This window comes from Diadema setosum, chromosome 20, assembly GCF_964275005.1.
Source record: "Diadema setosum chromosome 20, eeDiaSeto1, whole genome shotgun sequence".
In the NCBI taxonomy this organism is placed as follows: domain Eukaryota; kingdom Metazoa; phylum Echinodermata; class Echinoidea; order Diadematoida; family Diadematidae; genus Diadema; species Diadema setosum.
This window is the reverse complement of record NC_092704.1, coordinates 26349618-26370028: the sequence shown is the minus strand read 5'-3', so window position 1 is coordinate 26370028 and position 20411 is coordinate 26349618. Positions and strand designations below refer to the sequence as shown.

General features: G+C 38.4%; 1 protein-coding gene across 1 annotated transcript in view; it reads right to left on the bottom strand.

The window, feature by feature from the left end:
- The window catches only part of LOC140243538 (corticotropin-releasing factor receptor 2-like), a 46893-nt gene that overhangs the window by 7572 nt on the left and 18910 nt on the right, over window positions 1-20411 (bottom strand). The window contains exons 2-8 of the mRNA XM_072323208.1: window positions 7135-7305; window positions 6487-6600; window positions 4487-4584; window positions 3748-3830; window positions 2561-2678; window positions 1615-1774; window positions 503-557 (exon numbers count right to left, since the gene is read on the bottom strand). Of these exons, the coding sequence (XP_072179309.1) occupies window positions 503-557; window positions 1615-1774; window positions 2561-2678; window positions 3748-3830; window positions 4487-4584; window positions 6487-6600; window positions 7135-7305 (799 nt within the window). The remainder of the gene's footprint in view (window positions 1-502; window positions 558-1614; window positions 1775-2560; window positions 2679-3747; window positions 3831-4486; window positions 4585-6486; window positions 6601-7134; window positions 7306-20411) is intronic.

Sequence of the window (20411 nt, the reverse complement as noted above, 5' to 3'; positions counted from 1 at the left end):
TCATTGCAATTTGTTATAAAGTTTGAAAACACGCTAATTCCTCATCCCAATCACTATACACTCTGAAACTCTGTACTCAGTATAACTAATAGTGATTGTTCAAATGAAGAGTTTGTTTGCAAAAACCGATAAGTCCATATTTGCCAAATGAAGATATTTGCGATTAAAGGTCAAGAAAAATAAAGAGTATAATAAGAAAATTCTTGCTTCTTTTGACCATAACTTCAAAAATATACCTTTATATGTAGTGACCAATATATCACTTAAAAGGTATTATTTTGTACTTTATGACAGAGATCGTACTTCAAAATCTTCAAAAATGGACTTATCGGTTTTTGCAAACAAACCCTTCAAATGTTAAAGTCTGAAAAAATTTATCCCAAGGTCTCCTTTAATCATGTCGATAATACAATGTTCTTGGGAGGAGTCACAATACTAATGGACGTCTCCGTCGTTATTCATTTTGATTTTAAAGTAGGACGAATGATGGCGCTCTACTCACCCACTCGTAAAATGAGACACGATGGCCCAGATGGACACGAGCATGGCAGGCAAGACTGAAAAGACGTGAGAAGAACGGAACGAGTAAAATAGTGTTGATGTTTTCCAGATAGAAAGGATAAGAACGTCACCTTTGACTGATTTTATAGGTACAGTAGTTGTAGTCACATCACCTTATTTAGCATGACAACCTTTATAAAAGTGAGTTTATCTTTATATTTTCTAATTTTCTGTTTTCATTGCACCCGTACTTTCTATCTGTCCGTTTTTGTTAAAGGGGCATTCCAGACGATTTTCATAATTTCACATGAAGTAGTACATAAATCAACGGCTCCATGTGTAGATTTTTAGAATTTATTGTTGTCCTTGAGCAGAGAAACAATACTCTGAAAAATCTTAAACGAATTACACTGAACAATGTTGATGACGTAGGAGCCTCACATATTTTAGCAATGTAGCAGTGTAATTCCATTACAATACCACTTGCTTAACAAGTTCACCTGTGTAGAATGTATGCATGCCATCTTCTTTTGTTCTGCTTCTTTGAGCCCCAACTCTCGCATTCTTATGGTGAGGCTGCCATGTCATCGTCCTTGTTCATTGCAATTTGTTGTAAATTTTGAAAACATTCTTATTCCTCAACCCAATCACTACAAATTCTGAAACTCTGTACTCGGCATAACTAATTTATAGTTGTTCAAATGTGAAAATCTGAAAATCATCCGGAGGTCCCCTTTAATGTTTGTTTACTTGTTTGCTTTTATTTCTGTCGAGATCCGTCGATTACTCCCATATTGTCGATCGCTTGTTCTCTGTTTACAAACGAAGAGTTTTATCACAAAACAAGCTAAATCCATTTGTGTTAAGTTGAGATATCTGTGATTAAAGCTGCTAAAACCAAAGAAAATAATAAGAAAATACAAGGTATTTGTAATCATAACTTCTAGAAAATTCCTTGATGTGTTACAAGTGAGGTATTACTGGAAAGGTTTAATTTTGCTCTGTATCTGATAATGGACTTACTTTGAAATGTTAAAAAATTGCGCTTAGCTCATTTTGCACTAAAACTCTTCAAATTAACAATGTGATATCTAATATGGAAATAATACTTACGCCATCCAATAAAGATGTAAATGAGAAAGCTGATCCTGTTGGCGTCTATCCTTAGGGCGAAGACCACCAGCGTGTGGAGATAGAGGCCCTCTACGAGCATCCAGAAATAGTTGGTCATCAGCGAGTAGTAGTAGAGCGTGTCCAGCAGTCCGGATAACCACTTGGGGGAAAACAACAACAACAAACAAACAAAAAATGGTGAATTATAAGTGACGGTATTCAACGGAAGACGAACGATCGAAGAGAAGAAAAACTTGTTTGATACCAGGTACCAGGTAGTTTGATATCTCAACGTCCTGTCCGAATTTGTCACTTCACTTACTGTCCATCTAATTCAAGCACTATACCATAATATACATTTTATTGTTCGTATACGTAGTTTGAATTCTCCTGTGTTTAAATGAGTTATTGTGTGAATTATGGTCTTGTTTGTAAAGAATGGACAGATCGCGATTTATACACTACGGAAAAGCTTAGAGTATCCTGAACATTCAAAAATAACAAAGTCGGGCATTTGGCGACTTCATCATGATTTCCTGTTAATTCTTCACGCAATAATTGAATACCTGAATAAGCATAAAAAAGACCCAAGTCCATTAGAGAGATTTTGAATGAATGGAAAATAACAACAACATTTTCAGCATTCTAAAACGTTCAGTTATGGTTATGTTATTCATACACATAATTTATTGCTACTTTGCATTACTTCGCAAGGCTCTTCAAAGACGACAGCTAAAATGATTAAAATTTGGACGGGGGGGGGGCGCTTATTGTATTCAATTATTCAATTGCGCGGTTTTGATGAAGACCGCATACGAAGAGAGTTAGCGCCCTCAGTGTCTCTTGAGGAAGAATGGCAGCGCACATTATTCGTAAAAAAAAAAAAAAACACCCAGCAAATAACAAAACAAAACAAACAAGACTGCCCGTAACCATGGTAACATACCTTGATCTTTCCTTCATACGCAGATCTGATGCCGAGAGCGACGAAATAGACAAAGTAACTAAGGATGAATGACGAGATAAGATGCCAGTGAATGTGGTTCCTCCTGCACCAGAGACGTCTATTGAGAGAGAGAGAGAGAGAAAAAAAAAGAGTGAAATGAAATAAAGGATTATGATGAATAAATATCAACATAATTATTATGAAGACTTTAATGCAGAAAGTAACATGTACATGTTTATTAAACCTCGATGTATTCATTCAAAGGTTGAAGCAGCTGCTGAAAATATGCGATACAGATGTAATATCTTCAGAATATTTCTTGCATTGTAACAACTGCATAATCATTGAGATTCAATTTTCTTGCTTTATGAATTTTGATAACCTTGCTGTAAAAACTTTGAAAATGTCGTTGATTTATTTCATTTCTGCATTAAAATTCTACGTAATACATATTGTTCTCTCAGTATCAACAATAATGAGGAATAGCGAATCGCTCGAAAATGTGTGTGCAGAAATATAAATGTTGGTGAATACAGCATGATCAGACAAGAAGAGCTTATAATCATCGCCACCGGGTTCAACCCATGTTTCGTCTCCATTTATATCAATTCAGTTATCATTGTCATTCTATTTACCTAATTGTTGAGATGAATTATTTGTTTTATCTATTTATATTATATAGCTGCACAGAATGAAAAACATAAATAGTGATAAATGGCAAAACGATTGTTTGGAATATCTTGACGGTTAATCGCTGTGCATTCTCATTCGTAAGGTTGAAACGCCATAGCAAAGTTGTCTGATTGTATGACAAAAAGCATTATGATATTATGTTTCAAGGGAAATATTTATTATCATGACTGTTTGAAAATGTCGTCACCTTCATGACCTTATACAGATGTAGTTTTCTGAAATAATGTAATGGCATGCATCTCAATTCTGTATGGACGGTCTGTATTCTTTACACACGCGGTTAGCATTATGCAAACTTGCAATGCGTGTTATCAGGGGATGTGTTGTTTTCTCTCTTTCTCAGCGTGCTGATTAGATAACAATATCGTTGGCGCTCTTCGAAATTTCTGTGTAGTTCTTTGAGTTTTGAATTTCACGTACATCTTTGTTTTGTACACTGCATTTATACATGCCTTTCGGCAAGGCATCCCTTGGAAGATTGATGTTTCACTTACCTGCTGAAGAGGAAGATCAGGAAAGCCACAATACACGCCAAAGCAGAGAGACCGCATCCAAACTGATTTATGGTTGTGATTATCTGAAAAGCCACAAGCAACATTAGGCAAATTACAATCGAACAAAAAAAAAAATGCATGCTTGTATAATATCAACATAACATTTACGTTGTACTCAACTTAGATAATACTAAGCTAGATAATACTAGCTAAGCCTAAAGGATATTTACACTGTATATAGTACTAACTTTTTTGCCTTACATAACTGTCCTAACAGTTATATAACAGACGACAAGAGACAGACATTAAAACCAAAATGACAAAGAAAAAGTGTGGTAAAAATTACCTCATAATTATGAACTTTATACATGTTGCAACTTTATTCCATGATTGAAACTAAGGTTATGAAAGAAGAAACCTCTCTGAGAAAGAAACATTTAATCGGCTTTTGTCTTCCGAGCTTCAAGGCGAAACGAAATCAGTGGGGGAAAAAATAGACGGCCGTTGCTACACATAGAATTGTGCTAAACACTCCGGGACGCAAGTCATGAAACAGCGCCATCATTGTTCAACTCCCAAGGAGAACATTCACGGCGTTTGATTAGTAGCCTGCATGTTGACAAGATTGGCCTTGAGCTTTCGTACATCCAAACTAATGGTGATTACTGTGCTCCGCCTGTTGGTTACAACGGTTTATTGTCTGATCTGTAGAGTTAACAGATGCATGATCCCGTCTTACCTCACAATGCAGGCATTTGCAGTACTTCCCATTCAAGTACATCTCTTCCGGAGATATAGATGTGCTCCACGTACCGTTGAGGGTGCACTCTCGAAATGCTGTTGAAGCAGGGAGAAATGGGGAGGGGGGGGGGGGGGAGTTAAGAAGCAATCAACACGCATGAAGTGATTACAAGGACTAAATTATACAGAATTCCAATAGAATCTGCTCATTCTCTACCAAGATCTTCTAACGAGTGCTTTTTATCCCCGCGTGTCGAACATCAGCAAGAAAGTGGGGACAAAAATCCTCTTCACACGGATTTCAATTTCGATTCACCTCAAATACAATACAATACAAAAAAGAAAATCCATCTGAGTTATTCCATTGCTACACATGCATTGACATAATAAGTACAATCCAGGGCATGCACTATTTACATACCATGAATCGATTTTCATTAAAATATCCTAGATATTGTAGAACAGATTTGAAAAAGAGTTAAATGAAAACAACGAACAAACACAAGAGCAAGAAAGAATGGCTTAAATATGACACAGGGTGTGCAGAGCATTATGTGTAAATGATTCATAAGGCGCAAAGGGCCATTGGTATCCCCATTGGTACTACAGGATAATTCAACTCTACGGACAATGAAAATAAAACAAGACAAAAAGGGCATAAACAGAAAATAAATGCAAACAAACAAAGAACAAAAGAACAAACCGAGGTCTTGCATGGGTTTGAATCTCATGCGGCGACACACATCCCTGTACAAGCTACTGCGCCCATGCTGCCCTTCCTAATCAATGTACTTATAATGTCATGCGTAAATCTGAGTACCTGACCATGCTTGGTGGTAATAACGGTAGCCTCCATTGACTTATGAAGCTTACAGTATTGAAGTGGCTACCCTTGTGTGGTCTAGGCCATTATAATTATGACAACTACGACTACCATTACTAGCTTTTATCTTTACCATGGATACGGTCTTCTCTTTTTCATAAGTATGTTGTTTTTACTGCTCTTTATGATGGATTTGCGAAATATTACCCGAGCGTTGGTAGATACCCGGTCTATGCATTTCCGAGAAGCGTATCACTGACGACAGAACATGCTGTCCAAGGGTACGAACCCGAGATATTTTCAGTAAAAAAGAAAAAAAGAAAAGAATGAACACAACTCACTGTAGGTTTTTTTTTTTTTCGTGTTTCCCATTTTCTTCCGACACTCTCCCAGTCTTACTGTCAAAGCTGTCATTAAGCATTAATTAAAACGATCCATGTCATGTTTATCAATTTGATCGTCATCAAGTACACTCTATCACCATTATTTCCCACATTCATTTCATAATATTATTCATGATAACAAGTAGAAGTTGTAATGGTAGTTGTTGCCGTAGTGTCAGTAATAGTAATAGAAGTAGCAGTAGCAGTAGTAGCAGTAATAGTAATAGTAGTAGTAGTAGCAGTAGTAGTAGTAGTGGTGGTAGTAGTAGTAGTAGTAGTAGTAGTAGTAGTAGTAGTAGTAGCAGTAGCAGTAGTAGTAGTAGCAGCAGTAGAAGTAGCAGTTACGGTAGTAGTAGCAGTAGCAGTAGTAGTAGTAGTAGTAGCAGTAGCAGTAGTAGTAGTAGCAATAGAGGTAGCAGTAGTAGTAGTAGTAGTAGTAGCAGTAGTAGCAGTAGTAGTAGCAGAAGTAGTAGTAGCAGCAGCAGTGGTAGCAGTATAGTAGTAGTAGCAGTAGCAGTAGTAGTAGTAGCAGCAGTAGAAGTAGCAGTAGTAGTGTAGTAAGTAGTAGTGACATTGGTGAAGATGACTACTTGGTAATGACTACTGCACTAACGACAATGATAGCAATATCAATGGTGATATTAGTAATGATAGTGATTTTGATAATGAGAAGAATCGTAGAATAGTAATCAACATATAAGTAGAAGTAGCAATGAAAGAAGTAAACGTCGGAGGAAGATTAGTATCAGTAGAAGCAGAATCATTAACGCTTATTATCATCATCATAATTACCCATGGTTGTCTGATACTGGTCGGCGAGCTCCGGGCATGGGAGATACGTCGTCTCGCCCGCCTTGGTCGGCGGCCAGCAAAGAAGCAGGTCGTACTCGGCATGGCAGTGGGCCCCTGGAAAGAAATTAAGAGAAAGAAAACGTAACATTGAGAGGTCGTCATTTGTTCAAATCTAGTTAAACTCGCAGGTAGCAGTAAACGTGCAAAATGGCATATCATAATAATCAATGTATTTATTCATATGACATATAAACGTAGGTGGGCTATAGGGAGTGAAATAGCATCTGAAGTAAACGAGAAAATGGCGAGTGTAGGAAAAAATGTAGATAGGCAGATACTTAGATAGAGAGAGGGGGATTACACAGAGTACATTATATTACAGAGTTATAGTTATTGGCAATATGAAAATACTGCACTCCCACTGGGTTGCAGCGCATGAAATATAAACATTGCTTCAATCTGCGATCAATATTTGAACATCCGGCACGAGAATGACCCTGTGGGCCTAAAGACACGGACTGTAATTGCATCTACTGATGAACCGTTACGTCTTCCGCCGGCACTGCTCGAGAGCAGGGAGGCAGCGGCAGCAGTGCCCACACATGCATGCGAAGAGATTAACGTTCTCCCATTAATTTCTTTAATCACCCCCAACGTCTGGGCCGCCGAAAGTTAATCTAGGCATGAATATTGCAGCAGCAGCCCTGTGAGGGCGCCTTTTCACCTCTGGGACCGAAGCTGTCTTCCGCACCGGCTGGCGTTCATTCTCGTTATGAATGTTTTCCCGGTTCATGCCATCGTCACAGTTCATCAAAATCTCTTTTGAAAACCATCAAGGTACGAAGGGCATGAGCTCGTGGGTTTTAAGGAGAAGAAACTATCTCCGGGACAGAAATTGATATCGAACTAAAGGTTACCCAACGTTGTCTAATATACATGGGCAGAGAATTTACGGACAACAAATGTAAGGACGATCAGCTTGATCTCAACAATCATTTTTCCGGACAGATCGATTTTGGAGTCCCCGTTTCGATGAGTAAGCATTTCAAATCTTTCTCAAGCAAGGTGCAATGTAGGCGCTGCATGGTTGTAAAATGATTATAATCTAATTATGGCCAGTGCGTTTGTTTGTTGCTGTTGTTGTCAGCCAGACTCAAGTTCTTATTCCTCAAGACTGTGCCAATTTAATGTTACAGATTCAAACAAGATGGAGGCTGACTCCGGCAAACATTTTGTGAAGGACCCGACGTTTGAGGTTACCTAGACAAAGGAACCAGCCATGCGTGCGTTATATTTCCCGTCCTCTGAAAATATGACTACAAAAAAATACAACAGCAATAACAACAGCAGCAGCAGCAGCAGCAGCAGCAGCAACAACAACAACAACGACAATAACAAAACACACGCGTGGTTCAACTATGTTTCAAAGCAAAGCATAACGCAGAGACCATCAAAACGTCTGTGGGTGGTCCCAGTACATTCTGTCTGTCTGTCTTGTTCTAACTGAGACAAGCAAAATGATACTGACATTTCCCATTTCAATCAAATATCTCCCCCCCCAAAAAAAAAAAATAACAAAAAAATACATCATGCTCAAAATATTGCTCAACCTTCGCATAACGCAACAGACCAGATTTCGTATTCATTGCACCCCGTTTGAGTCAACATAAATGCAAACTGCTAGATGCAGATTTAAGATGGCACTTTCATGAAATGCTTTAGGGTCATGGGCGCATTCTAATACACTGATATTAAAACTCGGGGGCCCGTGCTCATCTAAACCTAATATCATGATACAGGAAACAATTATAATGCAGTCTAAACAACAACTGGGACCCATCATTGTGAGCAAAAAAATGTTCACGACGAGAAGAAACAGATAAATCAAACAGAATCATGCTGGTATATAATAAAACGTATATCTCATCAATTGTTAACAAAAATCCTACTTTGATAAATTGTAACATGTATAGGCTTTTAATCTCAACTTCAACAATGATCATAGTACTTTATAATATATATATATATATATATATATATATATATATATATATATATATATATATATATATATATATAAATGTTCATGAGACCTAACCGATATAAATATATTTTTCCTTTTGTTTCTATTTTTCTTTCAAATTGAGCGAAAATGCGAGCTCGCGAAGAAATTCAAATTAAAGCTAAAAAAAAAAAAATCAATTTTACCTCCGAGAAAATTCACATCACGATTATTATTTTTAACAATAACGTTGTTGCAATATAAGAAAAAGAAAACAATGATCATAAGAAGAAGGGTGTGGGGCAGACTTTATAAACGATCAAGACAGTGAGATAGAAACTTATACACTCTGATTGTTTCGTGCACTACCTATCTATCTACTTCCGAATAATTGTACCACGTGCTTCGATACTGTCATCCGGACCAAATTATTAGCAACGTCTCTGACAGCTTGGTCACCCCCGGGTCTGACAGCTAAGACTACACCTGCGAATGGTACGCAAGACTGACACTTGAGCCGCTTTCCAACGTGAGCAATCTTGAAATTTCTTTTCGTCATTCGGATGAGTTTGTGTGAGCATCGCAAAAAGAAAGAAACAAACAAAGAAATAATAAGAAAGAAAGAAGGAAAGAAAGGGTAAAGAAAAAAAAAGAAAGACAGAAAGAGGGGAAAAAAAGAAAGAAAGAAAGAAAGGAAGGAAGGAAGAATAGAATTGACAGTCCCCGTGTCAGACCACGTCCGTCTCACAGCAACCAAGGTGTGCTGCCATCATCTGGGGTTCTCGGAGGAGGAAAAAGAGACGGACAGGTGGATGTGGATGGGTGGGGTGGCTATTAGGAGGGGGAGTGCCGAATTCCACTTTTTTAAAGCAAAGAAAACATTAAACCAGGTAAGACGTCCGCCTGGACTTGGACACGTTTTAGCTCTCAACCAGATAAGCAACATGACTCTTACGATTAATGAACGAGACCAAGCAGCAGTAGCAGCAGTAGCAGCAGCAACAACAACAACATCAGCAACAACAACAACAACAACAACAAGAAAAGGAGAAAAAAAAGAAGGATATTCAGGAGAAGGATAGAACAACTACATCAGAAAAGAAGAGAGGGCGATAGAAAGAAGACGAGAAATATAATCATCACGAAAGAGAAAGGAGATGAAGGAACAAAGAAAAAACAAAAACAAAGGAGAAGTATTGCTGATAATAGAAACCAACAACAGATAAAACACGGTTTCTATCAGCGCACTGGAGTTAGATTCGATCATTCTCGGTAACATCTTTGTATCGTATGGTATTGTCTTTGAGAAGTACGGCGTACGTGATTATATTGCCATTGTATTGCCATTTTAAGACATGGTATTACGTTACTGAAATTCGAATTAAAGAAAGTAACATGTCACGCCACCAAATACGATTTAAAAAAGTGGACGGGTCTATATGAAATGGAGGTTCTGCCTTTAAGAGCTCGGCAGCTCTGTTGGAGGGTTTTTGATCGCGAAGCTCAGGGGAGCATTCGGGGATAGCGTCCGTTCATTAACTTCAGCTGCGCGGCGTAATGTGCAGCCGGACTTAGGGGCGAGCGGCCGCCTTCTTTTGTACCCTGCGGGCTCTTGTTTTCGTTTCGGAAGTTCAAGGCAGAGCGGCGATTGATTCAAGGGTCCAATTAGTTTTGACCGTGAATACTGGGCTTGAGACAAGGTAAAATAAAAAGAACCAAACCGAATCAAACAAAGTATAGATGGAAGCATATAACGCATTTCAGTTATACATACTCACACGGACACACACACACACACACACACACACATACGACAAATACACTTACATCACATCGTGCACACAAACTCATGCACACACACACACACACACCATAATTTATAAGAACAAACACGCACTCGCACACAATTACTCGCACACTGATATTAGTACATTGACCTCCCTCATTTTACATTGACACTCAGAATCACACGATCATAAACATAGTTAAATTCCAATGTTAACCAACAGAAAAAGTCGTTATATCTAAAAACAGTATCGTACACATTGGTGTAATCTTAATGTGATCAATATGATATAATATGGGCCTAAAATGTGTCAGTATCTAAAATGCCTGTGCAATACAAAATATGCAACTAGACCCCCCCCCCCAAAAAGGAAAAAAAAAATACATCAGAAACAAATATCGAACTCTTGTTTTGTGTGTGTGTGTGTGTGTGTGTTTGTGTGTGTGATATGTTTAAGATCTATAGCATGAAATCATTCTCTTTCCATGCACACAAACACGAATACACACGCACACATGCACACTCTCACACGCACACACACACACACACACACAGCAGACAAACACGCACGCACAATCGGAGATACAAGATACCAGCAGCAGCCAGCAAGTCTTACAACATTATTTTTTTTTCTCCATATGGCTTACCACTTGTCGCGCTACGTCATGAATTATAATTTCATACGCCGTGAAATATCCAAGTAAATGAGTCTGCCATGTGCGTACGAAATGCCACAGTCGTATTAAAAGAAAAATAACACTCTACAACATTATCAAAGTATAACATAGTTGTATTGGCAACCGTCGAAAATGATATCCAAAAAATTTAATAGTCCAGAACGCATAGTGATAATTACACTTTCTGCTGTGGGATAGCATTCACACTGTAGGCTAATCACCACCGACAATTCCAAAAATATTTTCTCCGTTTTGTGTTTTTGACCGATATTGCTAAAAGTTGCATATTCATCATGGTCATACAGGAGAATACGTTGATTCCTTGCATGTGACATGATAAACGCTCACGTACAATCGTAAATACATTATGATGTAATCATATTCTACTCATAATCATCGAACATCTATAAACGGACATCATCAATGATTCGCGTGTTGTTGTTGCTGTTGATGTTATTGTACTATAGTTGTAGTTGTAGTTGTAGTAGTAGTTGTTGTTGTAGTAATAGTAATAGTAGTAGTAGTAGTAGTAGTTGTTGTTGTTGTTATTGTTGCTGTTGTTGTTGGTGGTGGTGGTGGTAAAGTAGTGATGGTGGTGCAGGCAAGCACACGTCTCGAGAGCTAAAATATTCGACAATTTCTTTCATCCTCCTGTCCGATCGAGTCCTATGATTAATTCAGTATCTCTTTTCCATTAGCGCAAATTCGAGGGAAAATCCTCTCAACCATCTACGCACCCAACTCTTGAGTAGTAGTCACTGTGGTTTGTTTTCAGATCTTATTGTAGGATCTGTAAAAATTGCATTGAAATCAGCTCTGTCTAGGTAGATACTGTTAAGTCTCTCAAAGCCATGAGACAAATCATAGTGGTAGTATAAACCAAAACAAAACAAAGAGATGCTCAAACTGCAACGGCGAGAATATAGCGAAACTCGTAAAAAACGGAAACGGAGACATTCTTGTTAAGACATCCTCGTCGAATCGTAAAAAAAAAGAATAGCAACACACAAGAAGAAGCAGAAGAAAAGAAGAAGGAAGAGAGAGAGAGGAGGATGAGGGGATGAGGATGAAGATGGTGAGGATGAGGATGAAGATGGTGAGGATGAGGATGAAGATGGTGAGGATGAGGATGAAGATGGTGAGGATGAGGATGAAGATGGTGAGGATGAGGATGAAGATGGTGAGGATGAGGATGAAGATGGTGAGGATGAGGATGAAGATGGTGAGGATGAGGATGAAGATGGTGAGGATGAGGATGAAGATGGTGAGGATGAGGATGAAGATGGTGAGGATGAGGATGAAGATGGTGAGGATGAAGATGAAGATGGTGAGGATGAGGATGAAGATGGTGAGGATGAGGATGAAGATGGTGAGGATGAGGATGAAGATGGTGAGGATGAGGAGGATGGATAAGGAGGAGGAGATGAAGGAGGAAGAGAAGGAGGATGAAGGGAAACTGAGCATTTATCAAGGGTGCCAAGAAAAAAAACTTGATGTCTAGCAAATGATGGATCTTCCAGCGCGTGAGCAAATATCTTGGGACCAGTATAAAGATCGTTTATCAGAATGCTCCCGTTGCTATTTGACAGATCCCTCCATGAACTAATCGCATTCCTTCGGTCGGACAGATGTACAAACATCTGGAGGATCGCAAACATTATTAATTACCGCCGTAAACGTGAAATAATAAATCGTCCCGAACGCGCCGCGTATACATCGACATGCACGCCTGAAAATTCGACGTCTCTCCCCCCCCCCCCCCCAACCCGAAAGAAATAATAAAGAGAGAAAAAGGGGTAAAAAATAAAGCAATAACTCATTTTCGGAACTCATCGGAAGCAAATAACCTAAAATAAACCGCTTAGAAGATGATTTTCCTTATGGAGACCGGCGTGTCTGCGTGTATATGCGACGTGCGCGTACGACTATACATGTATGTATCATTGCTATTATCCTCATTATTATTCTGCAATGAAGTCGTGATTAATCATCCAAGGGAGCCTGTCGGGGTTTGAGCAAGACTCATCGAGGATTTTAGAAAACTCGTATCTGAAGGGAAAGAAAAATAATCGCTTGATTTCTGCATTTGAACGGGCAAGGAATGAGTAAGACTATCCAAAGAGACAGTGTAACAAGCAAGCGTTGGAAAGGCATTGCCTTTTTATTTTCCCGTGTTCTCCAGTACTATGAATGTAGGACACCGAATATGAAGCGACATATTCTTTCTTTAATACCCGTGAACATATATTTTACCTTGTTTTTCAACTTCAAATTAGACATGCAGTCGACATTGCCAAAACCAATCAAACGCAGAGGTACGGCACACGTGTTACGAGTTAAATCGCGTAGTGTGCAATTTGTTACGGCGCATTTATCTTTCTTTCCTACACTTCTCCTCGTTACCTCCTCTCTTCTCCGCCTCTCCCTCCTTCTTTCTTCCTCTCTATTATCTCCTTCTCCCCCTCCTCTTTCCCTCTTCTTCTGTCTCTCCCAATCTCTATCTCCCTCTCCATTTCTGCATTACATAATTGCATTGTTTCCACGTGAGGTCAAATTCAAGTAGCGCACTTTTCCCCGTCGAATGATACCGTAACCATTCAGAGAATAGCAGAGCAATTTTGCAGCATCTAATAGTCTAGACGTAACCGGTTCTGATGGTTATGTAGCTTCGGATATCATTTGAAAACATTTCTTCCGTTTCGACACACACGGCAAGTCGCGAGTGCTGCGTACTGTGGTAGGTAACTGAAGTATGAACCGTTACCACTGAACCATGTACACATCTACAGTGTAAATATACATACTGTGATTTATATTTTGTCATGTCATTTGGGACTAGTCAACTTTCTACAGTTTCTTCTTTCAAATGACGTGAAAAGAAAATAATAGCCTAAGAATAACCTTCGCAAGCAATACGGACAGTTACAAATAGCGAGTGACATGACCTGATGCAGTCAAGCATAAAACAAGAGGAAAAAAGAGAACAGAAACAAACACAATGAGCAGAGTGAACGCAGAAGTTACTACTTCAATTCCCATGTATTCTTATCATTCGAACAAAAGGTATGTATTTAAGATATCAAATCTTTCTTTATAATTTTTCAATGCATGCTGTAGTCAATGTACTACGCCAGCAACAAAGTCACTGTATACTACAATGCTGGAACAACAACAACAATAACCAAAAGAAAAATGTTCTTGCTGTTGCTTTTCTTTCATTTTATTGCATTTGTTTATTGCACAAGAATATTGGTAGTCGTGGGAGCAAAGTAGTACAGTAGAAGACTCTCGATTGTGACACAGAGGTCCCGAATTCGAATCCTTCTATAGTCTTTACGTTTTTTTTGTGGTTTTTTTTTTGACAAAACAACAAAAACAAAACCAACAACATGTTTACTCATGATGTCCATGTAAACCTGTCTCAAACCAGGTTTAGATTTTTTTTTTTCTATCTTTTTTTTTTTTTTAAGGCGGGGGGGGGGGGAGGTGGGTTTTACAAACCTGTCGCCATTTTTTCTAACCTATTGCATTTGTTTGTTTGTTTGTTTAGTTGATTGATTTAAAGTGCACTTCCAAACAATATATAAACAGGCTGCCAAGAGAATTGAAATAGGATCATATCAAAATGCAACGAAAAATTAAGAAAGTTGTGGTAAGTTCTAGTTCACGTGTTTTCATCCACGTGGTACTTTTTCAAGACCACTCAAATTTGGAGATGGCGATAACAAGACGAGGAGACAAGACAAATATGTAAAAATATTCGTCTTGATCTCATGTTTTTCGGATCTCACGTTTTTCTAACGAGAGAAGATTTACTGGATTTCTGCAAATGTCAATGGGAGGAGATATGTACGGTCGTGACGTCATGTTTTCTCCAATCTGCGCAGTGTGACTAATCCATGTGTCACCGTTTTGAGAGATCGCGTGAACTTTTGAAATTCCATAACTTTCTTACTTTGTATAAATCTTAACTCTAATTCTGTTTGTCTGTGTACACTCCAGCCCTTATAGTCAATTAAAATATCATGTGGAATAAGTCTTCGAATTCATAATCTAAGGATGTATGACTCCATGCGATATTTTCTATGAAAAAAAGCAACAGCCCCTTTTTGAAAATGTATCTTTATTTTTTTGTTTCTTTGGTATACGACTGCTCCTTGCGTCACAGTTTTGCCAATTTGGGGTCAGATCTTATCCGTGAAACTTCATCTAATTCTGCTCGTTCGAGTATACCCAACCTCGGAAGCAAATTAAAAGATGATGAGAAATAAGCTCTTCAAGAGCCTAATCTTAGCATGAATCAGCGCATGCGATATTAAAACAAAACAAAACAAAACAAAACAAAACAAAATAAAACTGCTGACACCATTTTGACTATTCTTTTGTAGGTTATCGGAAAATAATTAGGGCAGATTTTACATCATTGAAGAGTAGAGTGTGTGGAAGGTCTAAAACTACTGGTATCCCAGAAATCGATGTTTGACGATGTTATCAGATTTTTTTTTTCCCCCAAATGATGAGCCAGCTATTTGAAATAGTTTATTCAAACATCGATATCTTGATGAAATCACCAGGCGATTAAATATTGTGACTGGGCAGATGTGTCATAAGAGCAAACAAAAATAAAAAAAAAAGCCATCCAGCAGATTGAAGAGATCTACTCGTAGAAAAAAAAAAAAAAAAAAAAAAACAGCCAATTTGCCACTCAGTTCATCAACGCGCTGTATTGACATGTTTGATGTGTGTGGACTCGAAAAGCCTCAGTAAAGAGATATAGACATATTATATTCATTCAATATAACATGATCATAATAACATAAAGCTATCTTTCTCGCACTCTCTGTCCGTTTTTTTTTCCATCTATGTAACTTCTTTTCTCTTTTCCTCCCCCTCTCCTTTGTATCTATGTATTTCTATCTATCGATATCATAGCGATCTATCGCTATCTAATCTACATTTATCTTTTTATCGTGTGCGCCTGTGGATGTGTGTATGTCTTTCTCTCTCTCTCTCTCCCTCTCTTTATATATATATATATATGTTTGTGTGTGTGTATGCACATATATACATATATATCGCTGTCGGCCTCTGTCTTTCTCCTCCGCCACCCCCCCCCCCCCTTCGAGATGGGACTCACACGACGAAACCTGCCCTCACGTGACTGCCCACGGATCCAGCCAACGACTCCCTAAGACATCTGGCTCCTGACCCTTAATGAAGGACTTCGACAATGTGTGTGCTCTCCACTTGAGTTATGACAATTACACTTTTTTACTCCCGCGCTGTTAATCTTACGCAAACAAGTGATGATTAACTGGTCATCTACATGTAAATGCCATTGAAGTTTCTTCTACACGACCACAAGAATGACGTCAGTAAAGTACAAACATGCTGAATTAACATAAATTATGTCATCATATATCAAACATAATCGCATATATATATATATATATATATATAGAGCTACATGCTGTTAGACGAACAGTTCCATGATCATAAATATGTACAACGATTTATTTTACTTTCCATCTTGATAACAAAAAGCTCGCCTCTAGCAATTGTCTAGCATTGCTGGAAATGTCTGTAATGTTTCCATTTTTTCCCTTTTCATCGACATGGGGGCGTTAAAACTAACAGATAATGCAAAACTGACTAGTAATTATATCCAGGGAGTACACTACCTGGTGATAGTGAGTTTTTTTTCTTTTAATGCATTATTTACAAGTTTAAAAAAAGAAGAGCATTTCACACGCTGCAATGGGGACAATTTGACACAACAGGAAATGTCAGAGAGAGAGAGAGAGAGACAGACAGACAGACAGATAGACAGACAGACAAACATACAGAGAGGAAAATACAAAACAGCAAATGCCGAGAAGATGTCTCGATCTTGACTTACAGACACTCCAGGAGATAGCAATTAAAATAAGTCTGAGAGTTCGCTCTCTTCCTCGATTTTTCCCCTACATTCTCGCGTATACAACCGACGAGAGATCGCGGGAAAGCACATTCTCGACCTCTGCGAAACGTGACAGGATCGCACTGTTTGTCTTTGTTTTGTGGAGAAGGTAATCATCACATGCCAAGCAGTCGATTTGAACAAGCCGTTGTGGAGTGTCAGAGCTATGCGTGGGAAATGAACAGATGAACGAGCACTCTCGCAGGTATCGCTAAGTGCTTATAGTCGACTTCTTGTGGGGTTTTTTTTTTTCTTTCCCTTCCCTCCTTCTTTCATTCTCTTATCATTTTTTTTTTCTTCTTTTAAATGCTTAACATGTTTGGAATCATCTTTCCTCCATTTTTTTCCCGGGGGCGGTTGAGATAAAATGAAGTTTCTACAACTCTTCATGAAACTAATACTGAATATTCACTGTATTCTTGTTTTTTTATGACTAGCATTAACATGAATATCAACATGTCTTTATTGGTGTGATTATGCAATAACTTGTACGGTAGCTGACATTCAGTCGACCTTATCCCAATAGCTTACCTCGCTATAAACTTTGCCAGAAGGATAATGAATAAGATGTTTTGAATCATCATTCCTACACTTTCCTGTGGGCGGTTGAGGTAAAACGAAGAATCTGCAACTCTACATGAAACTCATGGTGAATATCCATCGTATTTTTTTTTTAATGACTAGTATTAACATGAATGTCAACATGTCTCTATTGGTTTGATTATACAATAACTAATAATACTGTAGCTGGCATTAAAAAATAAAATAAAAACGATAAAAAAAGTTTAATGTATTCACAAGAATCCTTTGAGTGGTTCACAATTTACAAGCATGCTTTTCAGTGAACCTCTCAGTTCTTTCTTTTTTTTTCCCCTCCAAACATAACTCTGTATTTTGCCGGTATGCATGTATAATTTCGTATTTGTTAACCATTATCTACCATGTAAAGTCGAATACATGCCTATGTTATATCTTCTGATTCATTTCGTGTTATGTTTGACGAAAAAGAAAGAAGGAATGAAATAAATGAAATGAAAATGAAAAATGAAAGTCAACCAAATCCCCATAGCCGATCTCGCTATAATCTCTGCTAAAATGATAATGAATAAATGAAACGAAATGAAATGAATGGCCTGAGGGGTATTAGGAGGGAAAGGGAGAAATATGATATTCGAGGGAGAGAAAAAGAAGAAGAAGAGGTGAATGACTGCAAATACCAGAGATGGTTATAGGTCGACCAATGATGAATGATGTTACCTGCATCATATCCTCACTTTCAATGTCCGTGGTAATCATTGTAGTCGGGACAGTAGTAGTAGTAGTAGTAGTAGTAGTAGTAGTAGTAGTAGTAGTAGTATTAGTAGTAGTAGTAGTAGTAGTAGTAGAACTAGTAGTGACAGTAGTAGTAGTAATAATAGCAGTAATAATAGTATAAGTAGTAGTAGTAGTAGTAGTAGAACTAGTAGTGACAGTAGTAGTAGTAATAATAGCAGTAATAATAGTAGAAGTAGTAGTAGTAGTAGTAGTAGTAGTAGAACTAGTAGTGACAGTAGTAGTAGTAATAATAGCAGTAATAATAGTAGAAGTAGTAGTAGTAGTAGTAGTAGTAGTAGAACTAGTAGTGACAGTAGTAGTAGTAATAATAGCAGTAATAATAGTAGAAGTAGTAGTAGTAGTAGTAGCAGTAGTAGTAGTAATAATAGTAGAAGTAGTAGTAGTAGCAGTAGTAGTAGTAGTAGTAGCAGTATTAGTAACAGTAGTAGTAGTAATAGTACTAGTAGTAGTCGTAGTTGTAGAAGTATTAATAGTAGTAGCTAGAGAGGAATTATAGTGGTGGTAGTAAATAGTGGTAGTAGTAGTAGTAGAAGTAATAGTAGAAGTATTAATAGTAGTAGCTATAGTAGTAATAGTGGTAGTAGTAGTAGTATTAGTAGCTGTTGTAGTATCATATAGTACAATGTAGTAATATGATGGTGGTAGTAGCAGTAGTAGTAGACGTAGTAGTTGTTACATGTTATTAATGACTGCAATTCACAAAGGACGACACTTTTCCAGGGTAAAACAAAAAGTTATCTGGTCACACAAAAATGAAATCTATCTTTCTATATCTTCTGACTTGTACCAATCTCCTCACGCGTCCCTCATCTAAGGTAGATCGTAAAACACCGCGTGCTTTCAAAAGACGGACAAATAATGGTCGTCAAACCTGTTTTTGGGACCACTCATGGTCATTTTAGAAGCTAAAATCAAACACATCCCCTCTCTTACACACTCTCTCGCAACCCCCCCCCCAACACCACACACACACACACACACACACACACACACACACACACACACACCGAGACACACGCACATGGATACAAACAAAAACAAAGAAAAAAAGATCAAAAACTCATCCATCAAAGCACCTTGTTTAAGGTGTCAAAAAGCCACCGTGCCTTATGTACATCATTAACCTTTTGATAAAACATGAATGTCATTAGCGTGACGCAGGCTGTATAGTTCTCTCATGCTGTTGGCAAGCGATGGCTCAAGAACATTTTTTTTTTATGCCTCGACCATGTCGTTTCCGTTTTGCCCTGCTTGATATTCCTCTTTAATGTCAGACCACTTTTTTTTTTTCTTGTTTCCTTAAGGGGTTGCCGAATGCAATGTCGCGATGATTTCACATGCGGGGTCCATTTTTCTTCTCGTCTCCTACTCTTTTTTAATGGGAACGCCCCGCCGGCAGTTGGTTTTCCAATTTGTCTTTGCCGTTCTTCACCTCCCTTATCGCGCAAACACATGATGCATATATTCGCACATCCTTCATCATACACGCAGATCCCTTCAAGGAGCAGGGGAAAAGACGAATGTTTCCGAGGGCTTCGAGCGCGCCTCCCGTCATAAAGGATGCACGATGGCCGTGACCTCACAATGACACTTTTCTCTTCGCATTTTGGAACCAGCGAATTGTATGTATAATACATGTTTCCCTTCTCCCCCCCCCCCCCCCCGCCCCGCTCCGTCTATCTCCTTAGTCTTCCCTTGTGCTATACATTGACCTATCCGCAGCCGATTAACCCTCCACGTGCCACAAAATCTCCTGTCCAAGTTGTGTGTGTGTGTGTGTGTGTGTGTATGTGTGTGAGATTTGAGCATATTTGACTAATTGGCACAGAAAGGGTTGAGGGAAGGGGGTGTTATAGCAATAAAAATTTGATGTCCATATTTTCGATATACAGTTCTAACTCCCCCCCCCCCCCCATGCTTCTGAACCTTGAGCAGGGGACGGACACTAGACTGCCATAACCGTATAACCATTTTTATACAAAATAATTATATACGTCAACATTGGGTAGACATATCCCATTTCCTGCTAACGTTTTAACCGGTCATCTCTGACGTAATCCACCTTACCCACAAACTTCAACTTGTGAGTGAAGGTTTAAGACTTTATAAACTGTAAAACAACAATAGAAGTAACCCCTCAGTCTCTTTTTAAGCCTTTTAGAAGAC